At 39.9% G+C, this 24,497-nt stretch overlaps 1 protein-coding gene across 1 annotated transcript in view; it reads left to right on the top strand.

Moving 5' to 3' along the window:
* LOC124607311 (dolichyl-phosphate beta-glucosyltransferase) overlaps nucleotides 1-24,497 on the top strand; it is a 114,060-nt gene that overhangs the window by 50,292 nt on the left and 39,271 nt on the right. Inside the window, exon 4 of the mRNA XM_047139608.1 lies at nucleotides 14,499-14,607. Coding sequence (XP_046995564.1) covers nucleotides 14,499-14,607 — 109 coding nt within the window. The remainder of the gene's footprint in view (nucleotides 1-14,498; nucleotides 14,608-24,497) is intronic.

The raw sequence follows: 24,497 nt of genomic DNA, 5'->3' as shown, positions 1-24,497 counted from the left end.
AGATTTATACTGGCAGCACATCATTACAGTTTTTTCCTTCCTTGTCTTGAAATTTTAATAATCACAGTGAATGTTGGATGGACACAAACATAAAACTAATAGATTGAGATCTACTAGTAATTGCATTTAGCAGAATATATCAGCATACTTTTTCTATTATTCCAAACATCAGTTGTGCAATTTGTAGTTAGGTACTTCCATATTGTGTATGGGCAAAATTGGGGGTGTGTGGGGGGGGGGGGGGGGGGGGGGTAGTGGAGCACCCCAATTTAGTGTGTGAGAGCATGATGTTAATTATTTGCTTAGCACTGTTGCATAACTAACATATGATAAGATGAATGTAACAAGGAAAATAATCAATTATTAATAATATAAGCAGATAGATAAAAAACCTACTCACCAGCGGGTAACACACACACAATAGGATTTAACTGTAAAGCTTGTAAAAGTTAAATCCTTTTGTGTGGGTGTTCCCCTGCCGCCACTTGGTGAGAAGACGTTTTATCTATCCATTTATATGATAAGGTCAGTATTTTCTTAACCATTGTGTTGTGATGCTTGATTAGGTTCACAATGATGAATTAATAATGTTAGAAACTCACCGTATAACGGAGATGCTGAGTCGCAGATAGGCACAACAAAAAGATTTTCACACTTAAAGCTTTCAGCCAGTGGCCTTTTTCAACAACACACACACACACACACACACACACACACACACACACACACACACACACGCACGACTGCTGTCTCAGGCAACTGAAACCACACTCAGTTGTTGTGCCTATCTGCGACTCAGCATCTCCGTTATATGGTAAGAAGCAACTTTCCTTCTCATGCTATTGTTACATTCCATGTCAATGTCATTGAACATCACACGAGGGTCCCTAGACAAAAGCCAACAGACAAACATCAATAGTCGCTATGACTATTGCGAAAAATATACTGGTAGATTATGCAGACATGAGGTAACAAGGGTGCATTAGTGTGTCCACGTTTCAAGCATTTCAGCACGTGCGTACCTTCTTCAGTAGTGAGTATTCCTAACTGCGGTGAGTGCCCTAGTATCACAACCAATAAATTTTTGTATTTTCCTCCAATGCAGAAGCACAATTCAACTTTGTGGCTAATAGTAACTTATTCTTCAATTTTGACTATCCATAAGTTGAGACTGGCCACTTGCTTACAGTAGGAGACTTTAGGATATTCTTTGCCTCCCACACTGCCTGGCACTACAGGGAGGGAGAGGGAGAGAGAGAAAGAAAAAGAAAAAGAAAGAAAGGGGGAAAAGGAGATGTGTGCTTTAGTTAGTCCTGTACCCACATCTTCACTGAGCTAACATTACAGATTGCATACAGAAACTAAAAAATTATAAGGAGACACAACATCTGCTCAGTACTTATCTTTAGGACATGAAACTACAGTCTGTTAATAGACTCATGTAAAAGTAAGAAAACTATCCTAGAGTTTGAAACTGTTAGTTCCTTTCTCAGGGAGAAATAAGGGATAGATTGCTTACATCTGGGAAAGAATGATAGGCCACTCAGATCACAAATTGACTCATCTCAAGTGAAGAAGGTCAACAAGGGGTTTGGGTGACCTGTCCCTCTCTAACAGCAACACTGGTTGCCTTAAACGGCAATTGTTGTTAACATTATACCTCCGTGAGGAATTTTTGATATGTGACCATGAGATAACCTAATGGAAACAGAACAATCAAACTGAGATTCGTTTCCGAAACACTCCAGCAAAGCATAACCAATAATAAACGGTGGGTCAAGAACAGACGTTCTCCCAGCACAGATGCAAGTTGTAGCATTAAATATTAAAACCGGTCGCCCACCTAATTAGGCATTCTTGGGTCAAGCAAAATCATAAAGCAGAAGGCAGTGCTAAGACTAACCTAACCTTCCTTGACACACACAGTAAACTCTTTCCTTATATCTGTTCATACTGCAACACAGTAACCTAATCTTGCAGATAGACTGAGTGAGGTGACGCAGTGGTTAGACACTGGACTCGCATTCGGAAGGACGACGGTTCAATCCCGCGTGCGGCCATCCTGATTTAGGTTTTCCGTGATTTCCCTAAATCACTCCAGGCAAATGCCGGGATGGTTCCTCTGAAAGGGCACGGCCGACTTCCTTCCCCATCCTTCCCTAATCCGATGAGACCGATGACCACGCTGTCTGGTCTCCTTCCCCAAACCAACCAACCAACCAACCATCTTGCAGATAAATGTGCTACTAACAAACAAATGGCCAATGAGATTGTAAACAGTAACATATGCCTCTCAACAACATGTACCTTAAATGAACTAGGCGCAACAGTTTATAAAACCGATTACTGACACACATGAAACAAGTTGCAATACTGAACAGGGGAAAGCCTGAAATGATTCTGAATTTAAATCAGGGGTCTGCTAATGATCACAATCTATAACTTCATTGCCTAATACAGGGTATCTAAGCGTGTGCATTAACCATTTTACACTAGAATAGATAACACAGTAAATAGGAACTGTGATAGCTGTTTGGAGATGTGAGCTGAGTTGGTGACACTTCACTTACAACTCCAGGCTGTGTTGTCTTCTGTCACACAGCTTGAGGCTGTTGCCAAGGAGCATCACTGTCAGGAGTCGGACGCGGGGATGTGAGGGATGTCGAGCCTGTCCCAAGTGTCCCCCGATCGGTCCACTGCTGTAGCTGCCCTGGGTACTGCTTGCACTGAGGTTGACCCCACACCCGTGGTCGAGTGGGAGATAATTCCAAAGTCTGGGAGGCAGCAAAAGACTTTCCAATTGGCCAATTCTAGGGCCTCCCCAGTTCGTTTGACAAACAGGTTTCGGGCATTATCTGTGGCTGATGATGTCTCTGAGCTGGATGAAGTCGTCCATCCTGTTCCAGAGGAAGCTTCTTGGCCCGCAAGATCTGGCCGTTCACAGAGGGTGGGTTTGCTGCTAGTTGGGAGCTCCAACGTTAGGCACGTAATAGGTCCCCTTAGGACCATGGCTGCTAAGGAGGGGAAGGAAGCCAGTGTGTACTCTGTATGCATACCAGGGGGAGTCATTCTGGATGTGGAAAGGATGCTTCCGGATGCCATGAAGAGTACAGGGTGCAGCCAACTGCAGGTGGTGGCTCATATCGTTACCAGTGATGTGTCGCTTTGGATCGGAGGAGATTCTCTCTGGTTTCAGGCGGCTAGCGGAAATGGTAAAGACTGCTTGTCTTGCTTGTGAGATTAAGGTGGAGCTCACCATATGCAGCATCATTGATAGAACCAACTGTCCTCTTTTGGTGCAGAGTTGAGTGGACAGTCTGAATCAGAGACCCAGACGGTTCTGTGACCATGTAGGCTGCAAATTCCTTGACTTGCGCCATTGGGTGGTGGGTTTCTGAGTTCCGCTTAATAGGTCAAGAGTCCACTACACATAGGAAGCGGCAACACAGGTAGCGGGGGTCTGGGCGGATTTTTAGGTTAGAGGGTCTCAGGTAACCACAGAAAGGGCATCCGTCTAAAAGGGAGCAGGTAAAACACAGTATGGTAGTTGTAGAAACGATCATTATTGTAGTTGTAAATTGTTGTAGCTGTGTTGGGAAAGAACCAGAGCTCCAAGCCCTAATAGTAGAAAGCACTGAAGCTCAGATAGTTATAGGTATCGAAAGCTGGCTAAAGCCGGAAATAAGTTCAGCTGAAATTTTTTCAAACGACCTAACAGTGTTTAAAAAGATAGTTGGTGGAGGAGTATTTATTACTGTCAAAAGTAGTTTACCTTGTAGTGAAATTGAAGTAGATAGTTTCCTGTGAAATAGTATGCGTAGAGGTTATACTTGACAATTGGGCTAAACTATTAATTGGATTGTTTTGTGGACCCCCTGACTCAGAAGATATAGTTGCTGAAAAACTCAAAGAAAACTTGAGTCTCATTTCAAATAGGTACCCCAATCATACAATTATAGTCAGTAGTGATTTCAATCTACCCTCGATATGCTGGAAAAATTATACATTTAAAGCCGGCAGCAGGCATAAAATGTCATCTGAAAGTGTACTGAATACTTTCTCAGGAAATTATTTCGAACAAATAGAACCCGAGCCCTCTCTAAGCATAAATGGTTGCGAAAGCATACTTGACCTCTTAGCAACAAATAAACCTGAACAAATAGGGAGTAATATGATGGTTACAGGAATTAGCAACCACAAGGCAGTTGCTGCTAGGCTGAATACCGTAACACTCTCAACCATCAAAAAGAAACACAAAGTACATCTATTTAAAAATGCTGATAAAAATGCTCTTAATGCCTTTTTAAGAGACAGTCTCCACTCCTTCCATTCTGATCATGTAAGCGTAGAAAATATGAGAGATAGTATCGACGGCAATTGAGGGATATATACCACATAAATTAATAAGTGATGGTACTGATCTCCCATGGTACACAAAATGGGTCAGACCGCAGTTGCAGAAGCAACAAAAAAAGCTTGCCAAATTTAAAAGAATGCAAAATCACCAAGATTGGCAAAATTTTGCAGAAGTTCAAAAGATAGCGCGTACTTCAATGTGAGATGCTTATAATAATTTCCACAATGAAACTCTGTCTCAGAATCTAGCAGAAAACCTAAAGAGATTCTGGTCATACATAAAGCACACCAATGGCAAAACGCAATCAATAACTTCACTGCACAGTAACAACGGTGAAGTCACTGATGACAGTGCCACAAAAGCAGAGCTATTAAATACGGTTTTCTGAAACTCCTTCACCAAAGAAGATTAAGTAAATATTCCTGAATTCCAATCAAGAACAACTGCCAAGATGAGAAACATAGAAGTAGATATCCTCAGTGTAGCAAAGCAGCTTAAATCACTTAATAAAGCTAAGGCCTCTGGTCCAGATTGTATACCAGTCAGGCTCCTTTCGGAGTATGCTGATACAATAGTTCCACATTTAGCAATTACATGCAACTGCTTGCTCACAGAAAGACCCGCATCTAAAGACTGGAAAAGGGAAATAGTGATACGCTGAATTACAGACCGCTATCACTAACGTTGATTTGCAGTATGGTTGTGGAACATATGCTGTGTTCGAACATTATGAATTACCTCGAAGAAAATGATTTATTGACACATAAGTCATCACAGATTCAGAAAATATCATTCTTGCGAAACACAACTAGCTCTTTATACTCATGAAGTAATGAGTGCTATCGACCGGGAAAGTCAAATTGATTCCATATTTTTAGATTTCCAGAAGGCTTTCGATACAGTTCTCACAAGTGTCTTTTAACCAGATTGTGTGCTTATGGAATATTGCCTGAGCTGTGTGACTGAATTCACGATTTCCTCTCAGAAAGGTCACCGTTTGTAGTAATAGACGGAAATTCATCGCGTAAAACAGAAGTAATATCGGCTTTCCCAAAGGAAGTGTTATAGGCCCTCTATTGTTCTTGATCTATATTAACGACATAGGAGACAATCCGAGTAGTCGTTCTTAGATTGTTTGCACATGGTGCTGTCATTTACCATCTTGTAAAGTCATCAGACGACCAAAACAAATTGCAAAATGATTTAGATATGATATTTGTATGGTGCAAGAAGTGGCAGTTGGCCGTGAATAAAGAAAAGTGTGAAGTTATTCACATGAGTACTAAAAGAAATCTGCTAAATTTCGATTACGCGATAAGTCACACAAACCTGAAGGCTGTAAATTCAACTAAATACTTAGGGATTACAGTTACAAATAAGCTAAACTGGAATAATCACATAGTGTTGTGGGTAGAGCAAACCAAAGACTGTGATTCATTGGCAGAACACTTAAAAAGGACTACTAAAGAGATTGCTTACACTATGCTTATCTGCTCTATTATGGAGTACTGCTGTGTGATATGGGATCCGCATCAGGTGGGACCGACGAATGACATCAAAAAAGTTCAAAGGAAGACAGCTCGTTTTGTATTATTGTGAAATAGGGGAGATCATGCCACAGACATAATATGTGAATTGGAGTGGCAATCATTAAAACAAAGGTGTTTATCGTTGCAATGGGATCTTTTCACGAAATTTAAATCACCAGTTTTCACTTCCAATTGCAAAAACATTCTGTTGGCACTCACCTACATATGGAGAAATGATCATCACAATAAAATAAGAGAAATCAGGGCTCACACAGAAAAATTTAAGTGCTTGTTTTTCCCGCACACCATTCGAGAGTGGAACGGAAGAGAGACAGCATGAAGATGGTTCATTGAACCCTCTGCCAGGCACTTTATTGTGAATAGCAGAGTAATCACGTAGATGTAGATGTAATAAGCAGTCCTTTGACTTACTCAGAAATATAATTGGCTGCGCAAATGACAACACGACATAAATTCAACCACTTCCTCATAATAGATTAGGACACTCAGAATGAAATTCACTAGGTTATGATTCCTGTCCAGGTTTCTGATTTGGGATGATCACTGGTGTAAGATAGAGTTTTTAGCAACACCACAATTATTATTATTATAAAATCAACCAAATTTCACAAATACCTGGTCCATTTACAGAGTGCCAAAAATAAACAATTTAGTGGAAGGCTAGTGGTGCTGGTGGCATAATTTGCAGTGGCTATTAACTTGGCGGCAATGCAGTCATAGCAGTACTGTTGGCCTCACCCTGTTACATATCTTCTTGGTGTCGGAATGATATTTATAGGGCTAAAAATCATGCCATGATAATGGTATCACCAAATGCAGCATCTGAGGCCCATAAATACTGCCCTTAAGCTCTTTTGGCCTCAAAACTCTGGGAATATGAGCCACAATAATCTGCTTCCCCACATCTCTTACATTTAACCCTCTGTTCCCTAACTGTGGACCAAGTCCTTTACAGTACATTACATAACAATCATTTAAATAGTTATTTAAGTTCACAAGCATAATTTAAACAACATTGTTCAAAAACTCACATAACTGAAACATGTATGCATAGACAAAGAATTTCCATGACAGATACAACATTAGACATAAGCTAACTACAAAATGGCACACAAATATTGATTCAGATACAAAATAGGGCCAAAGTAAGTGTTAATAGCTCCTTTTGCCAACCTGCTCCAGTATATCCTCCTTTCTTCCATGAGGAAGGAACTAACAGTTTGAAAGCTAGGATAATTAATAACTCTGCACACAGTTTTTCTAAATATGCATGCTATTCATCCGACAAAATTCTCTTTGCTTCCGCATGCGACCTCTTTGTTTGTATGTGCCCCACAAGTAGCCTCCTTTCTCTCTAATATACTTCTGAGCCCATTTGCTGCAGTTGTGTTCCACTTCATACACATATGCATTGAATTTTTTCTCCATTTAACAGAAAATGATACTTTCCAATGTATTTCTCACTTACTGCTAAAAACACCAAATTGGTCCCTAGTATGCTCATTTACCTAAAAACATATAATCCAGGTATAGTACATTTCTTTTTTTAATGCTGGTTCCTCTTTTGATACCATGCCAAAATAGAAGGAAGTTTTGTGAATATTCCAAGCAAAATACTAGTCCTGACTTTATTACCTACTTCAAAAGATACAAATGAATATTAAAACAAGTGTTTTCAAAAACAAAAAACTAGAAAATGACAAATTAATGTGTAATTTCAAGAATAAAACTGCAGCAACCTGGCAAGTTATAAGAAGAGTAATAGGTGCAGGGCCAGTTGATGACAGTACTACAGACTTCATTATTAATAACAGTGGCTAGTGCTTTCAACCATTATTTCTCCAACGTAGCACAGCATTTGATAAAAACTCGCGAAAAAACAGCCCTACAATAAGAGTGTACAATCAGATCAAAAAATTCATGCAAATACATTATTCATGCATCCAGCAACACCCAAGGAACTGTAAAATTATAAAGAGATTACCTAATAAATATTCATTGGGTGCTGGTGAGAACAGATACTATCATCAAAACTTGTGTAACATTTCTTGTGGCACCACTAGTAGACATAGTAAATCATCATTTGAGAAAGTGTATATCCAAATAGAGTAATATTGATAAAGTAACACCTCTGTATAAGAAGGGTGCAAAAGATGAAACCAAGCAAGGTCGTTGTGGTGTAACAGACGACAAGTGGTCTGTTGCATGCGCCATCTATCGCCCCTGGCCTTGCTCAAATTCTAATTAAATGATAAAATTGAGTTGCTGGTTAGGATTTGTTAGTTATGTGCATAAATACTGTGGAAGTATTTGGTTTTTATATGTGCAGATAATTCAAACACCGAGCCAGCAACCGGCGCGGACTTTCGTTGACGTGGCAAGTAGCGGGCCGCCATGGAGCATACACAGTGAGGCTGATGATGTCGCTCCATGGAGGTCCAGAGTCGCGGCGGTGGGATACTCCGAGGCGGTTGTTGGACTTCGGAGGAAAAAAACGAAGAATGTATAATGAGGAACTTTGTGTATAACAGCGAAAGTAGGAAGAAGCAATTTAACGGCCGGTAACGCAGTAGGCGGTACCTGAAGAGCCGACTGTACATAGGTATCAGAAATAAATCGCTGTAACTATTGTAAAAAAGGAGTTCTGAATAAGAGATATTACGAGAAGCTGTCAGACAGCGTCAGTTACTGGTGAATGATCGCCATAGGCGACATTTTCTTCATTAGCTGCGCTGTCTCCTCTTTCACTTGACGAATTTAGTCAACATTAAGACAGAGCCGAACTACGCAAATAATAAAACTCATCAGTGGGGCGGGGACAGCGCATCGTGAAGTGGTTAGCGCACTGGGCTCGCATGCGGGAGGACAATGGTCCAAACCCGCATCTGGCCATCCTGATTTACATTTTGCATGATTTCTCTAAATCGCTTCAGGCAAATGCGGGGATGGTTCCTTTGCAAGGGCATGGCTCATTTCGTTTCTCATCTTTCTCTAATCCAATGGGGCCAGTGACATCACTATTTACTGGCCTCCCCCCAGACAAACCAACCAACCAAAATGTGAAATTGCTAATTATAGACCATTTTGACTCATAAAGGACTCACAAGATTGGTCCAGAGCTAGAAAGTCAACATAGTCAGCAGTTCTTACATTTTTAAATGAAACACTAATGCAGTGCATGATAAGCAACATACACTGAAGAACCAAAGAAACTTGTACACCTACCTAATACCGTGCAGGGCCCCCGTGAGCACACAGAGCTGCTGCATCATGACGTGGCATGGACTTGACTAGTGTCTGAAGTAGTGCTGGAGGGAATTAACACCCTGAATTCCACAGGGTTGTCCATAAATCTGAGAGTATGAGGGGGTGGAGATCTCTCCTGAGCAGCACGTTGCAAGGCATCCCAGATGTGCTCAATAATGTTCATGTTTGGTGAGTTTGGTAGCCAGCGGAAGTGTTTAAACTCAGAATAGTGTTCCTGGAGCTACTGTGTAACAATTCTGAACGTGTGGGTTGTTATATTGTCCTTCTGGAAATGCCCATGTCCATCGGAATGCACAATGGGCATGAATGGATGCAGGTGATCAGACAGGCTGCTTAAGCACATGTCACCTGTCTGAATCATATCTAGATGCATCAGGTGTCCCATATCACTCCAATTGAATATGCCTCACACCATTACGGAGCCTCTACCAGCTTGAACAGTCCACTGCTGACATGCAGAATCAATGGATTCATGAGGTTGTCTCTATACCTGTACACGTCCGCCTTCTCAGTATAATTTGAAATGAGACTCACCCGACAAGGAAACATTGGCTATACATGTATGTTATGTTGTGGACACAAGTAAATAAATAAAAAGTTCCAAAGAAAGTATGTGCCGATAGGAGTGAATATTACCGAATTATCAGTTTAATAAGTTGTGGTTGCAGCATACTAACACAAATTCTTTACAGAAGAATAGAAACAGTGGTAGAAGCTGACCATGGGGAAGATCATTTTGGATTCTGGAGAAATGTTATAACACGTGAGGCACTACTGAACCTATGACTTCTCGTAGAAGATAAATTAAGGAAGGCAAACCTACATTTATAGCATTTGCAGACTCAGAGAAAGTTTTGACATTGTTGACTGGAGTACTATTCTTTTAAATCTTGAAGGTAGCAGGGGTAAAATACAGAGAGCAAAAGGCTATTTAAAATGTTTACAAAAACCAGACTGCAGTTATAAGAGTCAAGGGTCATGAAAGGGAAGCAGTGGTTGAGAAGGTAGTGAGATGGGGTTGTAGCCTATCACCGATGTTATTCAGTCTGTTCACTGGGCAAGCAGAAAAGGAAACAAAAGAAAAATTTGTAGTAGGAATTAAAGTTTAGGGAGAAGAAATAAAAACTTTGAAGTTTGCTGATGACGATTTAATTCTGTCAGAGACAGCAAAGGACTTGGAAGAGCAGTTCGACAGAATGAACAGTGTCTTGAAAGGAGGATATAAGATGAATGTCAGCAAAAGCAAAATAAGGGTAATGGAATGTAGTAGAATTAAATCAGGCAATGTGAGGGAATTAGGTTGGGAAATGAGACACTAAAAGTAGCAGGTCAGTTTTGTTATTTGGGCAGCAAAGTAACTGATAGTGGATGAATCAGAGAAGATATAAAATGTGGACTGACAATGACGAAAAGTGTTTATGAAGAAGAGAACTCTCTTAATATTGGATATAGATTGTCAGGAAGACAAGTTTAGACAAGAAGAGAATAGAAGCTTTTGAAATGTGGTTCTGCAGAAGAATGCTGAAGATTGTGTGGGTAGATCACGTAAATAATGATGAGGTACTGAGTAGAATTAGGGAGAACAGAAATTTGTGCACAACATGACTAGAAGAAGGGATCGGTTGATAGGTCACTTTATGAGACATAGAGAGAACACCACTTTAGTATTGGAGGAAATTGTGGGGGTAAAAATTGTAGAGGGAGACCAGGAGATGAATACAGTAAGCAAATTCAGAAGAATTTAACTTGCAGTAGTTATTTGGGGAGGAAGAGGCTAGCACAGGATAGAGTAACGTGGAGTGCTGCATCAAACCAGTTTTTGGACTTAAGGCCACATCAACTGTCTTATGGCATCATATTCCTGGGTTAACCTGTCATTGAGGAAAGAACAATGTTTTCTGCACGTATCCACCCTAGAACATTTTGTAGACAGCTCTTTAACCAGCTGAGCATAGTAACAACAGCGTCACAGTACACTTAGTTCCTTACATTGTTTGTTGCCAACAATCAGTCACAGTTTGAAAACAACAGTAACTTTCATAAATGTGATACTGGTAGGAGAAATGATTTACACTATCCATAACTCAGGTTTAGTATGGCACAGAAAGAAGTGAGGTTTCAGCCATAAAAATCTTTGACCACCTGTCCACTGAAGTAAAGATTTTAATAGAGAATAAAATTAATTTCAAGTACAAACTATCTGCTTGACAACTTCTTCTACTCCAAAGAATAATTTCTGAATGTGTAGTACGATTGTTTGTGTGTGTGTGTGTGTGTGTGGGAGAGAGAGAGAGAGAGAGTGAGAGCACATATGTGCATGCATCTATGCATACAAGTTTTTGGCTCAGAATAATCCTATTCATTCTTACTGCCACTGGCTGATAACATATGATCTTGCCTAAATTATATGATTTCTTAATCTTTGCAGTTAAGTTATAGGCTTCATAGGATGCTCTTAACTGTTTCCCATTGATCAATGTGTGGGATTCAGTAATTCTTTTTCTATATAAGATGATTCCAATAGCCATTAAAAACTGTGCAGGTCTTTTGGATTAGGAAGCAAGTTTCATAAGTGGGTGACTTTCAAATTATGTAAGTTCCTGACTTTCAATCGCTAAGCAATTTTCCAAATTGGTTGCATATTTCATTCTTCAGTATTTGCAGGAATGAAAGCAAATCCATATTGCTGAAATATTTCATCGTAGTTTTGCTTTTTCACATGCATGTCTACAATTCTATTTCTCTGCACTTACCTGTCATAGCTGAAAGGTCCTGTTGCTGCAGGATCTGTGGTCGCATTATTATGTGTTGACTTGGTCTTTGAAAGATGTAACTACTTATCTATTGCTAAGCTATTTTGAATTATGTATGTCGTGAAACAATGCCAGCCCCTAACTTGACAAAATCTACCTGCTTGTTTCTGACCTTGTATGCCAAAGCACATTAGAAACACTGGATTACTTTATACAAAATTCTGTCATTTCTACACTAAACAGATAAACACTGTCACTCAAACTGAGAAGTTTGGTGGATCTCTCAACACAACAGATCATACACTTGTACTATCCATGCCCACTCATTCGGCAACACAGCTAGTTCTTGGGTGTGATTGTTGGAACCTGACAGGAGTTCCCTACACTTCAGTAGTTACACATTGGTCAAAGCAGAGGAAACAGATGGCCTAAATCTATTATTAGTGACAGCTATGAATGATTGCAATAAAATACGAAAAACCGAAACCAATGGTTGTAAGTGGTGAGTGGTTGCAGTTGATCATTTTTTACTATGCAACAAACAATATGAACACTGTTGTGAAAGTGAAGGATAAGATTAAGAGTCACAAAAACATTTTTTTTCTGGATTACTATGTGAGTCCCAGTTTAAGAAGCCATGCAATGCAGATTTGCTTGTACTGATATGGAACCTATATAGAGCAGTTGGGTGGGAAATAAAGTAGGCAAGTAGAGGTCAGTGGCTGTGTTCATCCACAGAGAGATTACTTCACTGTTATTATTTGACTGGGACACTTTCTGGAATTTTGTGCTAGAATAGAGTGTATATTACTGAGTTGTGCATGTTTGATGATGATCAAGCATTGTGTCAAGAGAAGTGACCTATGGAGAACAATGTTCACAGACACCAGTGAGATGATCTTCTTGCAACATTCAGAAGCATAAGGCCCTTGTCCAGACTCCCAGTTTTTTTCTTAGGTCTGTGATGGGACTTCATAGGAAAATTTCTAAACATGTTGTTTCTGAAGGAATGTCCCATAATGCTCACTCACAAATCATAAGATTTAACATTGCATTGAACTGTACATACACTGGAAAATACAGACACAGCCCTACTGTATTTTATGCCAAAGGAAGGCAATCTGACTAGTCAAACAATGTCCCTCACTGTGTGTGAAACATACAATTTGTTTATGAATGCTTTGGGATGTAAGACACTAGGAGATATGAAAGTTTGTGTTTGTCCTCAATGCATGCTCGGTGGCCAAGGCATTTAAGGTGACAGCTTGCTTAAAGTCAGAAATCTGGGTCCGAATCATGGTCCAGCACAAATTTTCAAAAGTTGTTATAAATCATATAGCCGTTGTACAATCACATTCACAATTTGAGAATACATTTCATAATTTAATGTGGCTGTCAATCGTCAGCAGTGTCATGTATGTATGTCCGAAGGAACATTGCATTGAACTATACAGACACTGTGGTGCTGTATTTTATACCAAAGCAAGGAAATCTGATGAGCAAAACACTGTCTCTCCCTCAGCAGGAATCAGGCGATTTGTATGTTAGAATTATGAAATGTAAGACACCAGGACATATGGGAGTTTGGGTTGGTCCTAGAGGTGTACTCGGATGGCAAGGGAGGTTATGGTGATTGCTTGTATAAAGTGGGAAATCTGGGTTTGAGTGCTGGTCTAGTGCAAATTTTTGAATGTTACTAGTACATGCATGTCCAAAGGAACATTGCATTGGACTATACAGACACTGTAAAATACAGAGACAGCCCTACTGTGATTTTCTGTTTGTGATGTACTGTACTTGCCTCATTTTCTTGACTGCTGCCAGCCATTTCTGTGTAATTTCCCTGAAGTCATTTGTCATTGTTGTGTTCACAGAATTCTTCTACTACCATTGCATTTTTTCCTATTCTCCTATTTTCCTTGCTTCATCCCATAACTCTCTAATTGAATTAATAGTGTAACAGTTAAGACCACTGCTCATTATAAATGGGAGTTTGGGCTAAAGTCCTTGCCTGGAACAAATATTCATGCTGTGTCACAACATATTCATTGCAAGAAGGTCTATTCATTCACACTTTTTGTCATGTTTATGGCCTACTGTGAACTAGCTGCAATACGCTTACTGTGATTTTACTGCAGTGTAGAAACATGTGTTGAAATTACTCAGTGTGTATACTAGGCCTAATCTGTGGGCACTGGGAGTTGTGCAGTTGTTTTAAGATTGATGTGATAAGATGCTGCATTACCTATTACTGCCCTGTCAAAAACTTACTTTAGTCAATACTGATATTTCTATCTTGTTTCTTTTGCATATATAGGTTTTGTAACAGTCAGTCACTTAAATCCAGGTCATGCTCAGTTAGTTAACATAACCTGTTCTGTTCCACAACTAGTTTGCAGCATCCCCAAAATGGATGGCTCATTTGCCAATTTATTGTTTTCTCAAGTAAATTTTCTTTTAATACAGTACATGAATTTTTGCTGTTAAATTAAGTTCAACCACTTTACCTGTTTTTGATAGTGTATGTGTGCTTTTGCTCACATTATGATTTTTCTTTGTCTTTATTTTCAGGGTGTTCTAAGCTCCCGAGGAGCTGTTATACTTTTTGCTGATGCTGATGGTGCTACGAAGTTTTCAGAACTTGAAAAACTTGAAACGAGCCTCCAGAAGTTGACTGGAGGTACAAAGTCTCATTATTACATGTATTTCTTTTTAATTATACTTTGCACTGCTGTGGTTCAAAATGAATGAGACCTTCATTCTTCTGATATATGTATTATTATCAATACTTTATTAATATTTAAAACATATCTTATTTGTGAAGAGACAGTAGTCATATTTTAATCTGAATCCTCTTGCCTAACTGCCATTTTATACAGTCTTCACTTCGTGAGAAATGTCTCAGATTTTATGAAATCCATGTCTGATTTTACGTTTGCTGCTGTTGATAGGGCTAATGTTATGAGTTGATGCACTGTTCCTCAGGAATATTGCTGACAGATAGCTAATTCCAAGTGTACATAAATGGTTTCCTTTGACACTCAGTTGAAGTGAACATAGTCGTTTGCACAAATATGTGTATCATAATCATTGTAGTCTGCAGCAAACTACATCAGTCACACTATGTGTCACTTTTAATTCCAATAACTGTGTAGACATGTAATATTTAATCCCACTATGGCTACTGGTCTAACTTGTTAATTTTTGTTGGCAGTTGGACTAGTACAAGCAAGATGAACTGAAGATATACTGGACAGTCATTGTGCAGTAAACAGTAAAACAAATTACTCCTTTAATTTTGAATGTGATCAACAGTTATAGAACAGCAGTGACCAAGCTTTCTAACAAGGTTACCGAGCAGCGTATTGCTACAGTTCAGAGCATATCCCATGAACAAATTTCAGCTACGTCTGCATCTTCATGACTACTCTACAAATCACACTTAAGTGTATTGCAGAGGGTTCATTGAACCACTGTCAGACTACCGTATTTACTTGAATCTAAGCCGCACCTGAAAAATGAGACTCGAAATCAAGGAAAAAAAAAAATTTCCCGAGTCTAAGCCGCACCTGAAATTTGAGACTCGAAATTCAAGGGTGGAGAAAAGTTTTAGACTGCACCTCCAAATCGAAACAAAGTTGGTCCATTGTAACATGAGACACAATTTAGGTCAAATGGATGAAGATACAGCTACAGTGGCTTGGTTCAAGTCATAAGCTTGACAGTTAAGCTTTACCAAGTAGCCATTGCTATGTGTCAGGCGCTCCGTCCTTATTTGTACGGGTACCCTTCCTTTTTCATGTGCTTCGTGAATCGATTGCTTATTTTGCTTTGATCTGATAAGTGGCGTTCTCTTTGTTATAGGTGTTTACGTCACTCTAAGCTGAAACTGCATTATTTTAATGTGTCATGCATTGTTTGTCACATTCTGATAAAGAGTGTTTACGACCTGTCGCTGCTCGCGGCATGACTTGCTTTTGTGCGCACTACCACGGCTTACAATAAAAACAAAAAGAGAGGAATTGCCTCATAAGCGAAACAATGGCAAGAGACTGCTATTTGTTGTTACTCACACTGCTACTTTCTTTGATAATAATCAACAAGAACCAAATAATAGACTGCGTATGATAGAAGAGGTTCTGAACGAGAGTTTAGCAAAATTTTTTCTCCGTTTGAAAATCTTTGCAAACACCTCTTTAGTACATTACATTCTGCACAGAAATTAGAGTCATCCTAGATTTAAAAATCTAGTCAGTTGCCGTGCCTCTTTTCCTACTGTATCACTATTCAGCATAAGAATAATACGTATATAAACATGACATGATATGTATATTCTTCCGTGTTTGCTGTTGTCTCACTCTAGTTTCATAGTTTATTGGGCAGACAGGATTTAAATGAGATAGCAGCAAACACGAAAGAATACATGGCATAATGTTTACATTCTTCTACCTTTTCTTTTAATTTATTTACTGACGCAGAGGTTTTGGGCCAGTATTTATTTTTGTGCCTGCAAAGCATGCCTGTGTAGCGCTACATATATTCAAAATGGTTCAAATGGCTCTGAGCACTATGGGACTTAACTTCTAAGGCCACCAGTCCCCTAGAACTTAGAACTACTTAAACCTAACTAACCTAAGGACATCACACACATCCATGCCCGAGGCAGGATTCGAACCTGCGACCATAGCGGTCGCGGTTCCAGATTGTAGCGCCTAGAACCGCTGAGCCACCCAGGCCGGCTACATATATTTGATGGCAGAAGTTAGTTGTGGCGGCACCTACAAACATATTTCAGAACTTACGCTTACTTTGCACTCCTTCTAAGCTGCAAGTGGTTTTTGGGATTACAAAAACCGGAAAAAAAGTGCGGCTTAGATTCGAGTAAATATGGTATTTCTCTACCGTTTCACTCTCAAAACAGCATCCAGGAAAACCAACACTTAAATTTTTCTTTATGAGCTCTGATTTCTCGTATTTTATTATGATGATAATTTCTACCTATGTAGGTTGTTGTCAAGAAAATATTTTTGCATTTGGAGGAGAAAGTTGGCAATTGAAATTTAATGAAAAAGATCTTGCTGCTGTGAAAAACACCTTTATTTTAGTGATTGCCATCCCAACTTGTGTCTCATATCCATGACACTCTCACCTATACTTCATAATAATACAAATTGAGTTGCCAGTGGACTCTGATCACAATCTATTGGTTATGAACTGTAGATTAAAACTGAAGAAACTGCAAAAGGGTGGGAATTTAAGGAGATGGGACCTGGATAAACTGAAAGAACCAGAGGTTGTAGGTTGTACAGAATATCAGGGAGAGCATAAGGGAACAATCGACAGGAATGGGGGAAAGAAATACAGTAGAAGAAGAATGGGTAGCTTTGAGAGATGAAGTAGTGAAGGCAGCAGAGGATCAAGTAGGTAAAAAGATGAGGGCTAGTAGAAATCCTTGGGTAACAGAAGAGATATTGAATTTAATTGATGAAAGGAGAAAATATAAAAATGCAGTAAATAAAGCAGGCAAAAAGGAATACAAACGTCTCAAAAACGAGATCGACAGGAAGAGCAAAATGGCTAAGCAGGGATGGCTAGAGGACAAATATAAGGATGCAGAGGGTTATCTCACTAGGGGTAAGATAGATACTGCCTACAGGAAAATTAAAGAGACCTTTGGAGAAAAGAGAACCACTTGTATGAATATCAAGAGCTCAGATGGAAGCCCAGTTCTAAGCAAAGAAGGGAAAGCAGAATGGTGGAGGGAGTATATAGAGGGCCTATACAAGGGCAATGTACCCATCTGGTGAGCAAGATGTATGAGACAGGCGAAATACCCTCAGACTTCAAGAAGAATATAATAATTCCGATCCCAAAGAAAGCAGGTGCTGACAGATGTGAAAATTACCAAACTATCAGTTTAATAAGTCACAGCTGCAAAATACTGATGCGAATTCTTTACAGACAAATGGAAAAACTGATAGAAGCCGACCTCGGGGAAGATCAGTTTGGATTCTGTAGAAATGTTGGAACATGTGAGGCAATACTGACCCTACGACTTACCTTAGAAGTTAGATTAAAGAAAGGCAAACCTATGTTTCTAGCATTTGTGGACTTAAGAGAAAGCTTTTGACAATGTTGACTGGAACACTCTCATTCAAATTCTGAAGGTGGCAGGGGTAAAATACAGGGAGCAAAAGGCTATTTACAATTTGTACAGAAACCAGATGGCAGTTATAAGAGTTGAGGGGCATGAAAGGGAAGCGGTGGTTGGGAAGGGAGTGAGACATGGTTGTAGCCTCTCCCCGATGTTATTCAGTCTGTATATTGAGCAAGCAGAGAAGGAAACAAAAGAAAAATTTGGAGTAGGTATTAAAATCCATGGAGAAGAAATAAAAACTTTGAGGTTCGCCGATGACATTGTAATTCTGTCGGAGACAGCAAAGGACTTGGAAGAGCAGTTGAACGGAATGGACAGTGTCATGAAAGGAGGGTATAAGATGAACATCAACAAAAGCAAAACGAGGATAATGGAATGTAGTCGAATTAAGTCGGGTGATCCTGAGGGAATTAGATTAGGAAATGAGACACTTAAAGTAGTAAAGGAGTTTTGCTATTTGGGGAGCAAAATAACTGATGATGGTTGAAGTAGAGAGGAAAGCGTTTCTGAAGAAGAGAAATTTGTTAACATCGAGTATAGATTTAAGTGTCAGGAAGTTGTGGAAGTTGTTTCTGAAAGTATTTGTTTGGAGTGTAGCCATGTATGGAAGTGAAACATGGACGATAACTAGTTTGGACAAGAAGAGAATAGAAGCTTTCGAAATGTGGTGCTACAAAAGAATGCTGAAGATTAGATGGGTAGATCATATAACTAATGAGGAGGTATTGAATAGGTTTGGGGAGAAGAGAAGTTTGTGGCACAACTTAACTAGAAGAAAGGATCGGTTGATAGGACATGTTCTGAGGCATCAAGGGATCACCAATTTAGCATTGGAGGGCAGCATGGAGGGTAAAAATCATAGAGGGAGACCAAGAGATGAATACACTAAACAGATTCAGAAGGATATAGGTTGCAGTAGGTACTGGGTGATGAAGCAGCTTGCACAGGATAGAGTAGCATGGAGAGCTGCATCAAACCAGTCTCAGGACTGAAGACCACAACAACAACATCGATGTCCTCTGTCAGTTCTGTCTGGTATGGATACTCCAGCAGAGCACGAACAAATGTAGTGTAGGCTTTAGTAGATCAGCTGCATCTTCTAAGTTTTCTTTCAATAAAACTCAGTCTGGATTGCCATCCCCACAACATTTTCTATGTGAAATGGAAGGACTGAACCAGGGACTTCAATGCTTCTGTGACAAGATAAGCTGCGCCATAGAGTTGAGAACTGTAGAGTCCCCCTAAATGGATCAGGTGTACACCACACATAAGAGGCTGCTACTTACATAGCTGACTCGCAGGATACAAGGATTTTTTTTATGTTAGCTGTGATAGCTTTAGGAAACACAAAAATGTCAGTGGAAGGCCAAAAGAAACACCTGCCACAAATGAGAGTATTAAAATCCTAATGGTTAACTGCCGAAGCTTTTGCAACAAAGTGCCAGAGTTTGAAGTGCTCCTGAAAAGCAGTGGAGCTCACATAATACTAGTTGCAGAAAGCTGGTTGAAACCTGATATTTACAGCAGTGAGATTTGGGGGGGGGGGGGGGGGGATAATGTAAGTGAATATTGAAAGGATAGGCAATTGGGAACTGGAGGTGGTGTATTTGTCACAACAGTCAAGAAACCCAAATCGACTGAGATAGAAACTGAAGCTGCAGAGACTTTATTTGGGCAAGATTCAATATCAGCAATTGGCATAAAATGATAATTCGGTCCTTCTATAGCTCACCAGATTCATCTCCAGATTACAGTTTCATTAGGGTGTTATCACTAGGGATAAGATAGATACTGCCTACAGGAAAATTAAAGAGACCATTAGAGAAAAGAGAGCTCAGATGGAAAACCAGTTCTAAGCAAAGAAAGGAAAGCAAAAAGGTGGAAGGAGTATCTAGACAGTCTATACAAGGGCAATGTGCTTGAGGGCGGTATTATGGAAATGGAAGAGGACATAGATGAAGATGAAATGGGAGATATGATACTGTATGAAGAGTTTGACAGAGCACTGAAAGACCTAAGCTGAAACAAAGCCTCAGGAGTAGAAAACGTTCCATTATAACTACTGATAGCCTTGGGAGAGCTGGCCCTGACAAAACTCTACCAACTGGTGAGCAAGATGTATGAGACAGGTGAAATACCCTCAGACTTCAAGAAGAATATAATAATTCCAATCCCAAAGAAAGCAGGTGTTGACAGGTGTGAAAATTACCAAACTATCAGTTTAATAAGTCACGGTTGCAAAATACTAACACAAATTGTTTACACACAACTGGAAAAGCTGGTAGAGGGTCAGTTTGGGTTTTGTAGAAATGTTGGAACATGTGAGACAGTACTGACCGTATGACTTATGTTAGAAGATGGATTAAGGAAAGGCAAACCTATGTTCTAGCATTTGTAGACTTTTGACAAAGTTGATTGGAATACTCTCTATCAAATTCTGAAGGTTTCAGGAGTCAAATACAGGGAGTGAAAGGCTATCTACAATTTGTACAGAAACCAGATGGCAGTCATAAGAGTTAAGGGGTATGAAAGGGCAGAACTGATTGAGAAGGGAAAGAGGCAGGGTTGTAGCCTATCCCCGATGTTATTCAATCTGTATATTGAGCAAGCAGTAAAGGAAACAAAAGAAAAATTTGGAGTAGGAATTAAAATCCATGGAGAAGAAATAACAACTTTGCAATTTGCCAATGACACTGTAATTGTGTCAGAGACATCACAGGACCTGGAAGAGCAGTTGAATGGAATGGACATTATCTTTAAAGAAGGATATGAGATGAACATCAACAAAAGCAAAATGAGGATAATGGAATGTAGTCAGATTAAATCATGTGATGCTGAGGGAATTAGATTAGGAAATGAGACACTTAAAGTAGTAGATGAGTTTTCCTTTTTGAGGAGCAAAAGAACTATGATGGTCAAAGTAGAGAGGATATAAAATGCAGACTGGCAATGGCAAAGAAAGCATTTTTGAAGAAGAGAATTTTGTTAACATCGAGTATAGATTTATGTGTCAGAAAGTTTTTTCTGAAAGTGTTTGTATGGAGTGTAGCCATGTATGGAAGTGGAACATGGACGATAACTATTTAGACAAGGAGAGAATAGAAGCTTTTAAAATGTGGTGCTACAGAAGAATGCTGAAGATAAGACGGGTAGATCATGTAACTAATGAGGAGGTACTGAATAGAATTGGGGAGAAGAGGAATTTGTGGCACAACCTGACTAGAAGAAAGGATCAGTTGGTAGGACATGTTTCTGTGGAATCGAGGGATCACCAAATTAGTATTGGAGGACAGTGTGGAGGGTAAAAACCGTAGAGGGAGACCAAGAGATGAATACACTAACTAGTTTCAGAAGAATGTAGGTTGCAGTAGTTACTTGGAAATGAAGAAACTTGCACAGGATAGAGTAGCACGGAGGGCTGCATCAAACCAGGTTCTGTACTGAAGACCACAACAACAACAAGGCATCCTGTGAAGCATTACTAAGTGCCTTCTCAGAAAACTACCTAGAACAGATAGTTAGGAACCCCACTCATGATGGAACTACAGTATATTGGATGTAACGGCAACAAATGGACCTGACCTCTTTGAGGATGTCCACATCGAAACTGGTATCAGTAACTACGCTCGTTTGTGGCAACAGTGATTACTTAAGTACCAAAGACAACTAAAACAAGCAGATAGATATTATCTGCAGTAAAGTAATAAAAAGTCAGCAGTGTCATATCTCAGTGAGGAACGTGAAACTTCCAGTGCAGGGCAGATGCAAAAAGAGGAACTATGGTCTAAGTATAAAAGAATAATTGATCATGCACTGTATAGATGTACGCCCAGGAGAACAGTTAATAATGGTAAGGAAACTCCATGGTATACAATCACTGTAAAGAAATTTTTAAAAAAGACAAAATCTACTGCTTAATTTGTGTGAAACAAAGCATAGGGGTACAGATAGAGAGGTGCTGAATGAAATGCGTTTGGCTGTCCAGAAAGCAGTGCATGATGGCTTCAGGTAACTACTGTAGCAGAATATTGTCAAATAATATTTCACAAAACCCATAGAAATTCTGCTCATATGTAAAGGCTTTGATGGAACCAAAGTTTGTGTCCAGTCCCTACTGAATGAGACAGGAACTGCAATTGAGGGAAGTATAGCAAAAGCTGAAATGCTTAACTCCATTTTCAAATGTTACTTTACAAAGGAAAACCCGGGAGAATTGCCCAAATTTAATTCTCATACCACTGAAAAGATGAATGAAATAAATATTAGTGTCAGTGGTGTTGAGAACCATCTGAAATTGTTAAAACTGAATAAAGCTCCAGGGCCCAATGGAATCCCTGTCAAATTCTGTACTGCATTTTCCCCTCTTCTAACTATAATCTATTGTAGACCCTCGAACAAAAGAACATGTCCAGGATCCGTTTACAAGAAGGATAGTAGAAGTGATCAACAAAACTCCTGTCTAATATCCTTTATACGTTGAACAGGATGATCCTCCAGGCTAAGTGGCATGGATTCCAAAAACATCGAACATGTGAAACACAATTTGCACTTTTCTCACATACTGTCCTTGCAGAGTGGAATTGATAAACCTTTACCAGGTTTGGGCAGCATTTCGTATTCCAAACATCATGAATCTGCTTTCAACACGCCCAAATGGGGTAATCATCACCACCTTGGGAATGTCTTCCTCCACCACGGATATTTGCTTGTATAATTGAGCACAGTCCAAAACACTGAAGCTGGCCTGTGTGGCCGTGCGGTTCTAGGCGCTGCAGTCTGGAACCACGTGACCGTTATGGTCGCAGGTTCGAATCCTGCCTCGGGCATGGATGTGTGTGATGTCCTTAGGTCAGTTAGGTTTAATTAGTTCTAAGTTCTAGAGGACTGATGACCACAGATGTTAAGTCCCATAGTGCTCAGAGCCAAAACACTGAGTACTGTTGTGCCATGCAGCATGTAATTGTAGTCACGCAACATCAACATGAGATAGTGATCAGGTACAGTTCTGGAGTTGAGTGCGTGGATGCCAGCCTCTTCGTTTCTTCAGGAAGAGGTGCAGTGCAGGTAACCATGGGCTACATGATGGTCAGATTATTCCTTTCTTAAGCATCCCGTCAAATTCTGCGATGGCCAAATGATCAGGTGCCAAATGCATGGACCTACAAGATACCAGAGGATCATCTGTAGTTTCAGTTCTATGCACCGTATTATATGATATATGTGTAGGTGTGCATGGAGGTCTGCTCAAAGTTGGAAACTGTCTTAGAAGAGAGGCATACTTCACTACAGATGCCTGCATCAGCTTAACACTGTGCGCTGATGTTCTGATGATGTACCACAACCAATCTCTGGTTGAGTGGTAATGTGTGAGTCAGTTTGCTCAGTCATATTATGTGTCTATTCTGACTCCGAGCACCACATCCAATAGTGTATTGAAGGCCTGCTGTCATCAGTCCAGTAACGTTCCAGGAGGTCAGCTCTTATAATCGGCTCCGTAACATTGGTGATAGTGAAGTCTCAGTTGAACGGGTGGTGCAGTCATAAATTCAACTCGATCCATGGTATTCCATGTGTTGAAGTGGACGAGTTATTAGCAACATATAAACGGAATGCCATAGGCAGTCTACAGCTGTGCACTGAAGTTCTTGGTAGGATGTTTAAATCTGAGCTGGTGTCTATCAGATACATCTGGATGGGACCTTGTATCACTAATGAACAGGCACCATAACTTTGTGGGGCAGTCAGTTCTGCCTACTACTGACTGCTGCTTTCATTTTAGTATGAACATGGTGCTGTACATTTTTGTACTTGTTCACTGAACCTATGGTGTTACCAGCATATAGATTGTTCCATGCTCGATGACGTAGCATTGGTCGACGATCAGCTTGTTTTTATCTTCGGCGATAACATCCTCTACCTTTCCAAGCACAACTATAATTGAGGAAGTGTTTAGTGCTTTGTGTTGTTTTATAACAATGAAAATAGTCAATTTTTGACAATATAATGTAATGGATAGATAAAAAATCTACTCACCAGATGATAGCAGGAAGACACACATATAAAAAAGTGTTTTATATATGCCAGCTTCAGAGTCAGTGGCTCCTTCTTCTGGCAGAAGGGTTGAAGGGGAAGGAAAAGGGCCGAAGGAAAAGGACTGGAGGAGTTTAGGAGGAGGTTGGAGTTTGGAAAAGAGTCTCAGAACCCCGAGTCAGGGGGGACTTACCAGTTGGGATGAGAAGGAAAGACTTTCCTTCTCATTCCATCCTATAAGTCTCCCCTGACCCGAGGTTCTGGGTGACTTTTCCAAACTCTACCCCTTTCCCTAAACCTTTGTGATAGCATCGTACTGAACTGTGTGCTGCCAATGAGTCAAACTATTTGCACCCAACTGTTACTGTCACTGTTGTTCTAGT

Source organism: Schistocerca americana, chromosome 3 (genome assembly GCF_021461395.2).
Source record: "Schistocerca americana isolate TAMUIC-IGC-003095 chromosome 3, iqSchAmer2.1, whole genome shotgun sequence".
In the NCBI taxonomy this organism is placed as follows: Eukaryota; Metazoa; Arthropoda; class Insecta; order Orthoptera; family Acrididae; genus Schistocerca; species Schistocerca americana.
This window is presented reverse-complemented; position numbering and strand designations above follow the sequence as displayed.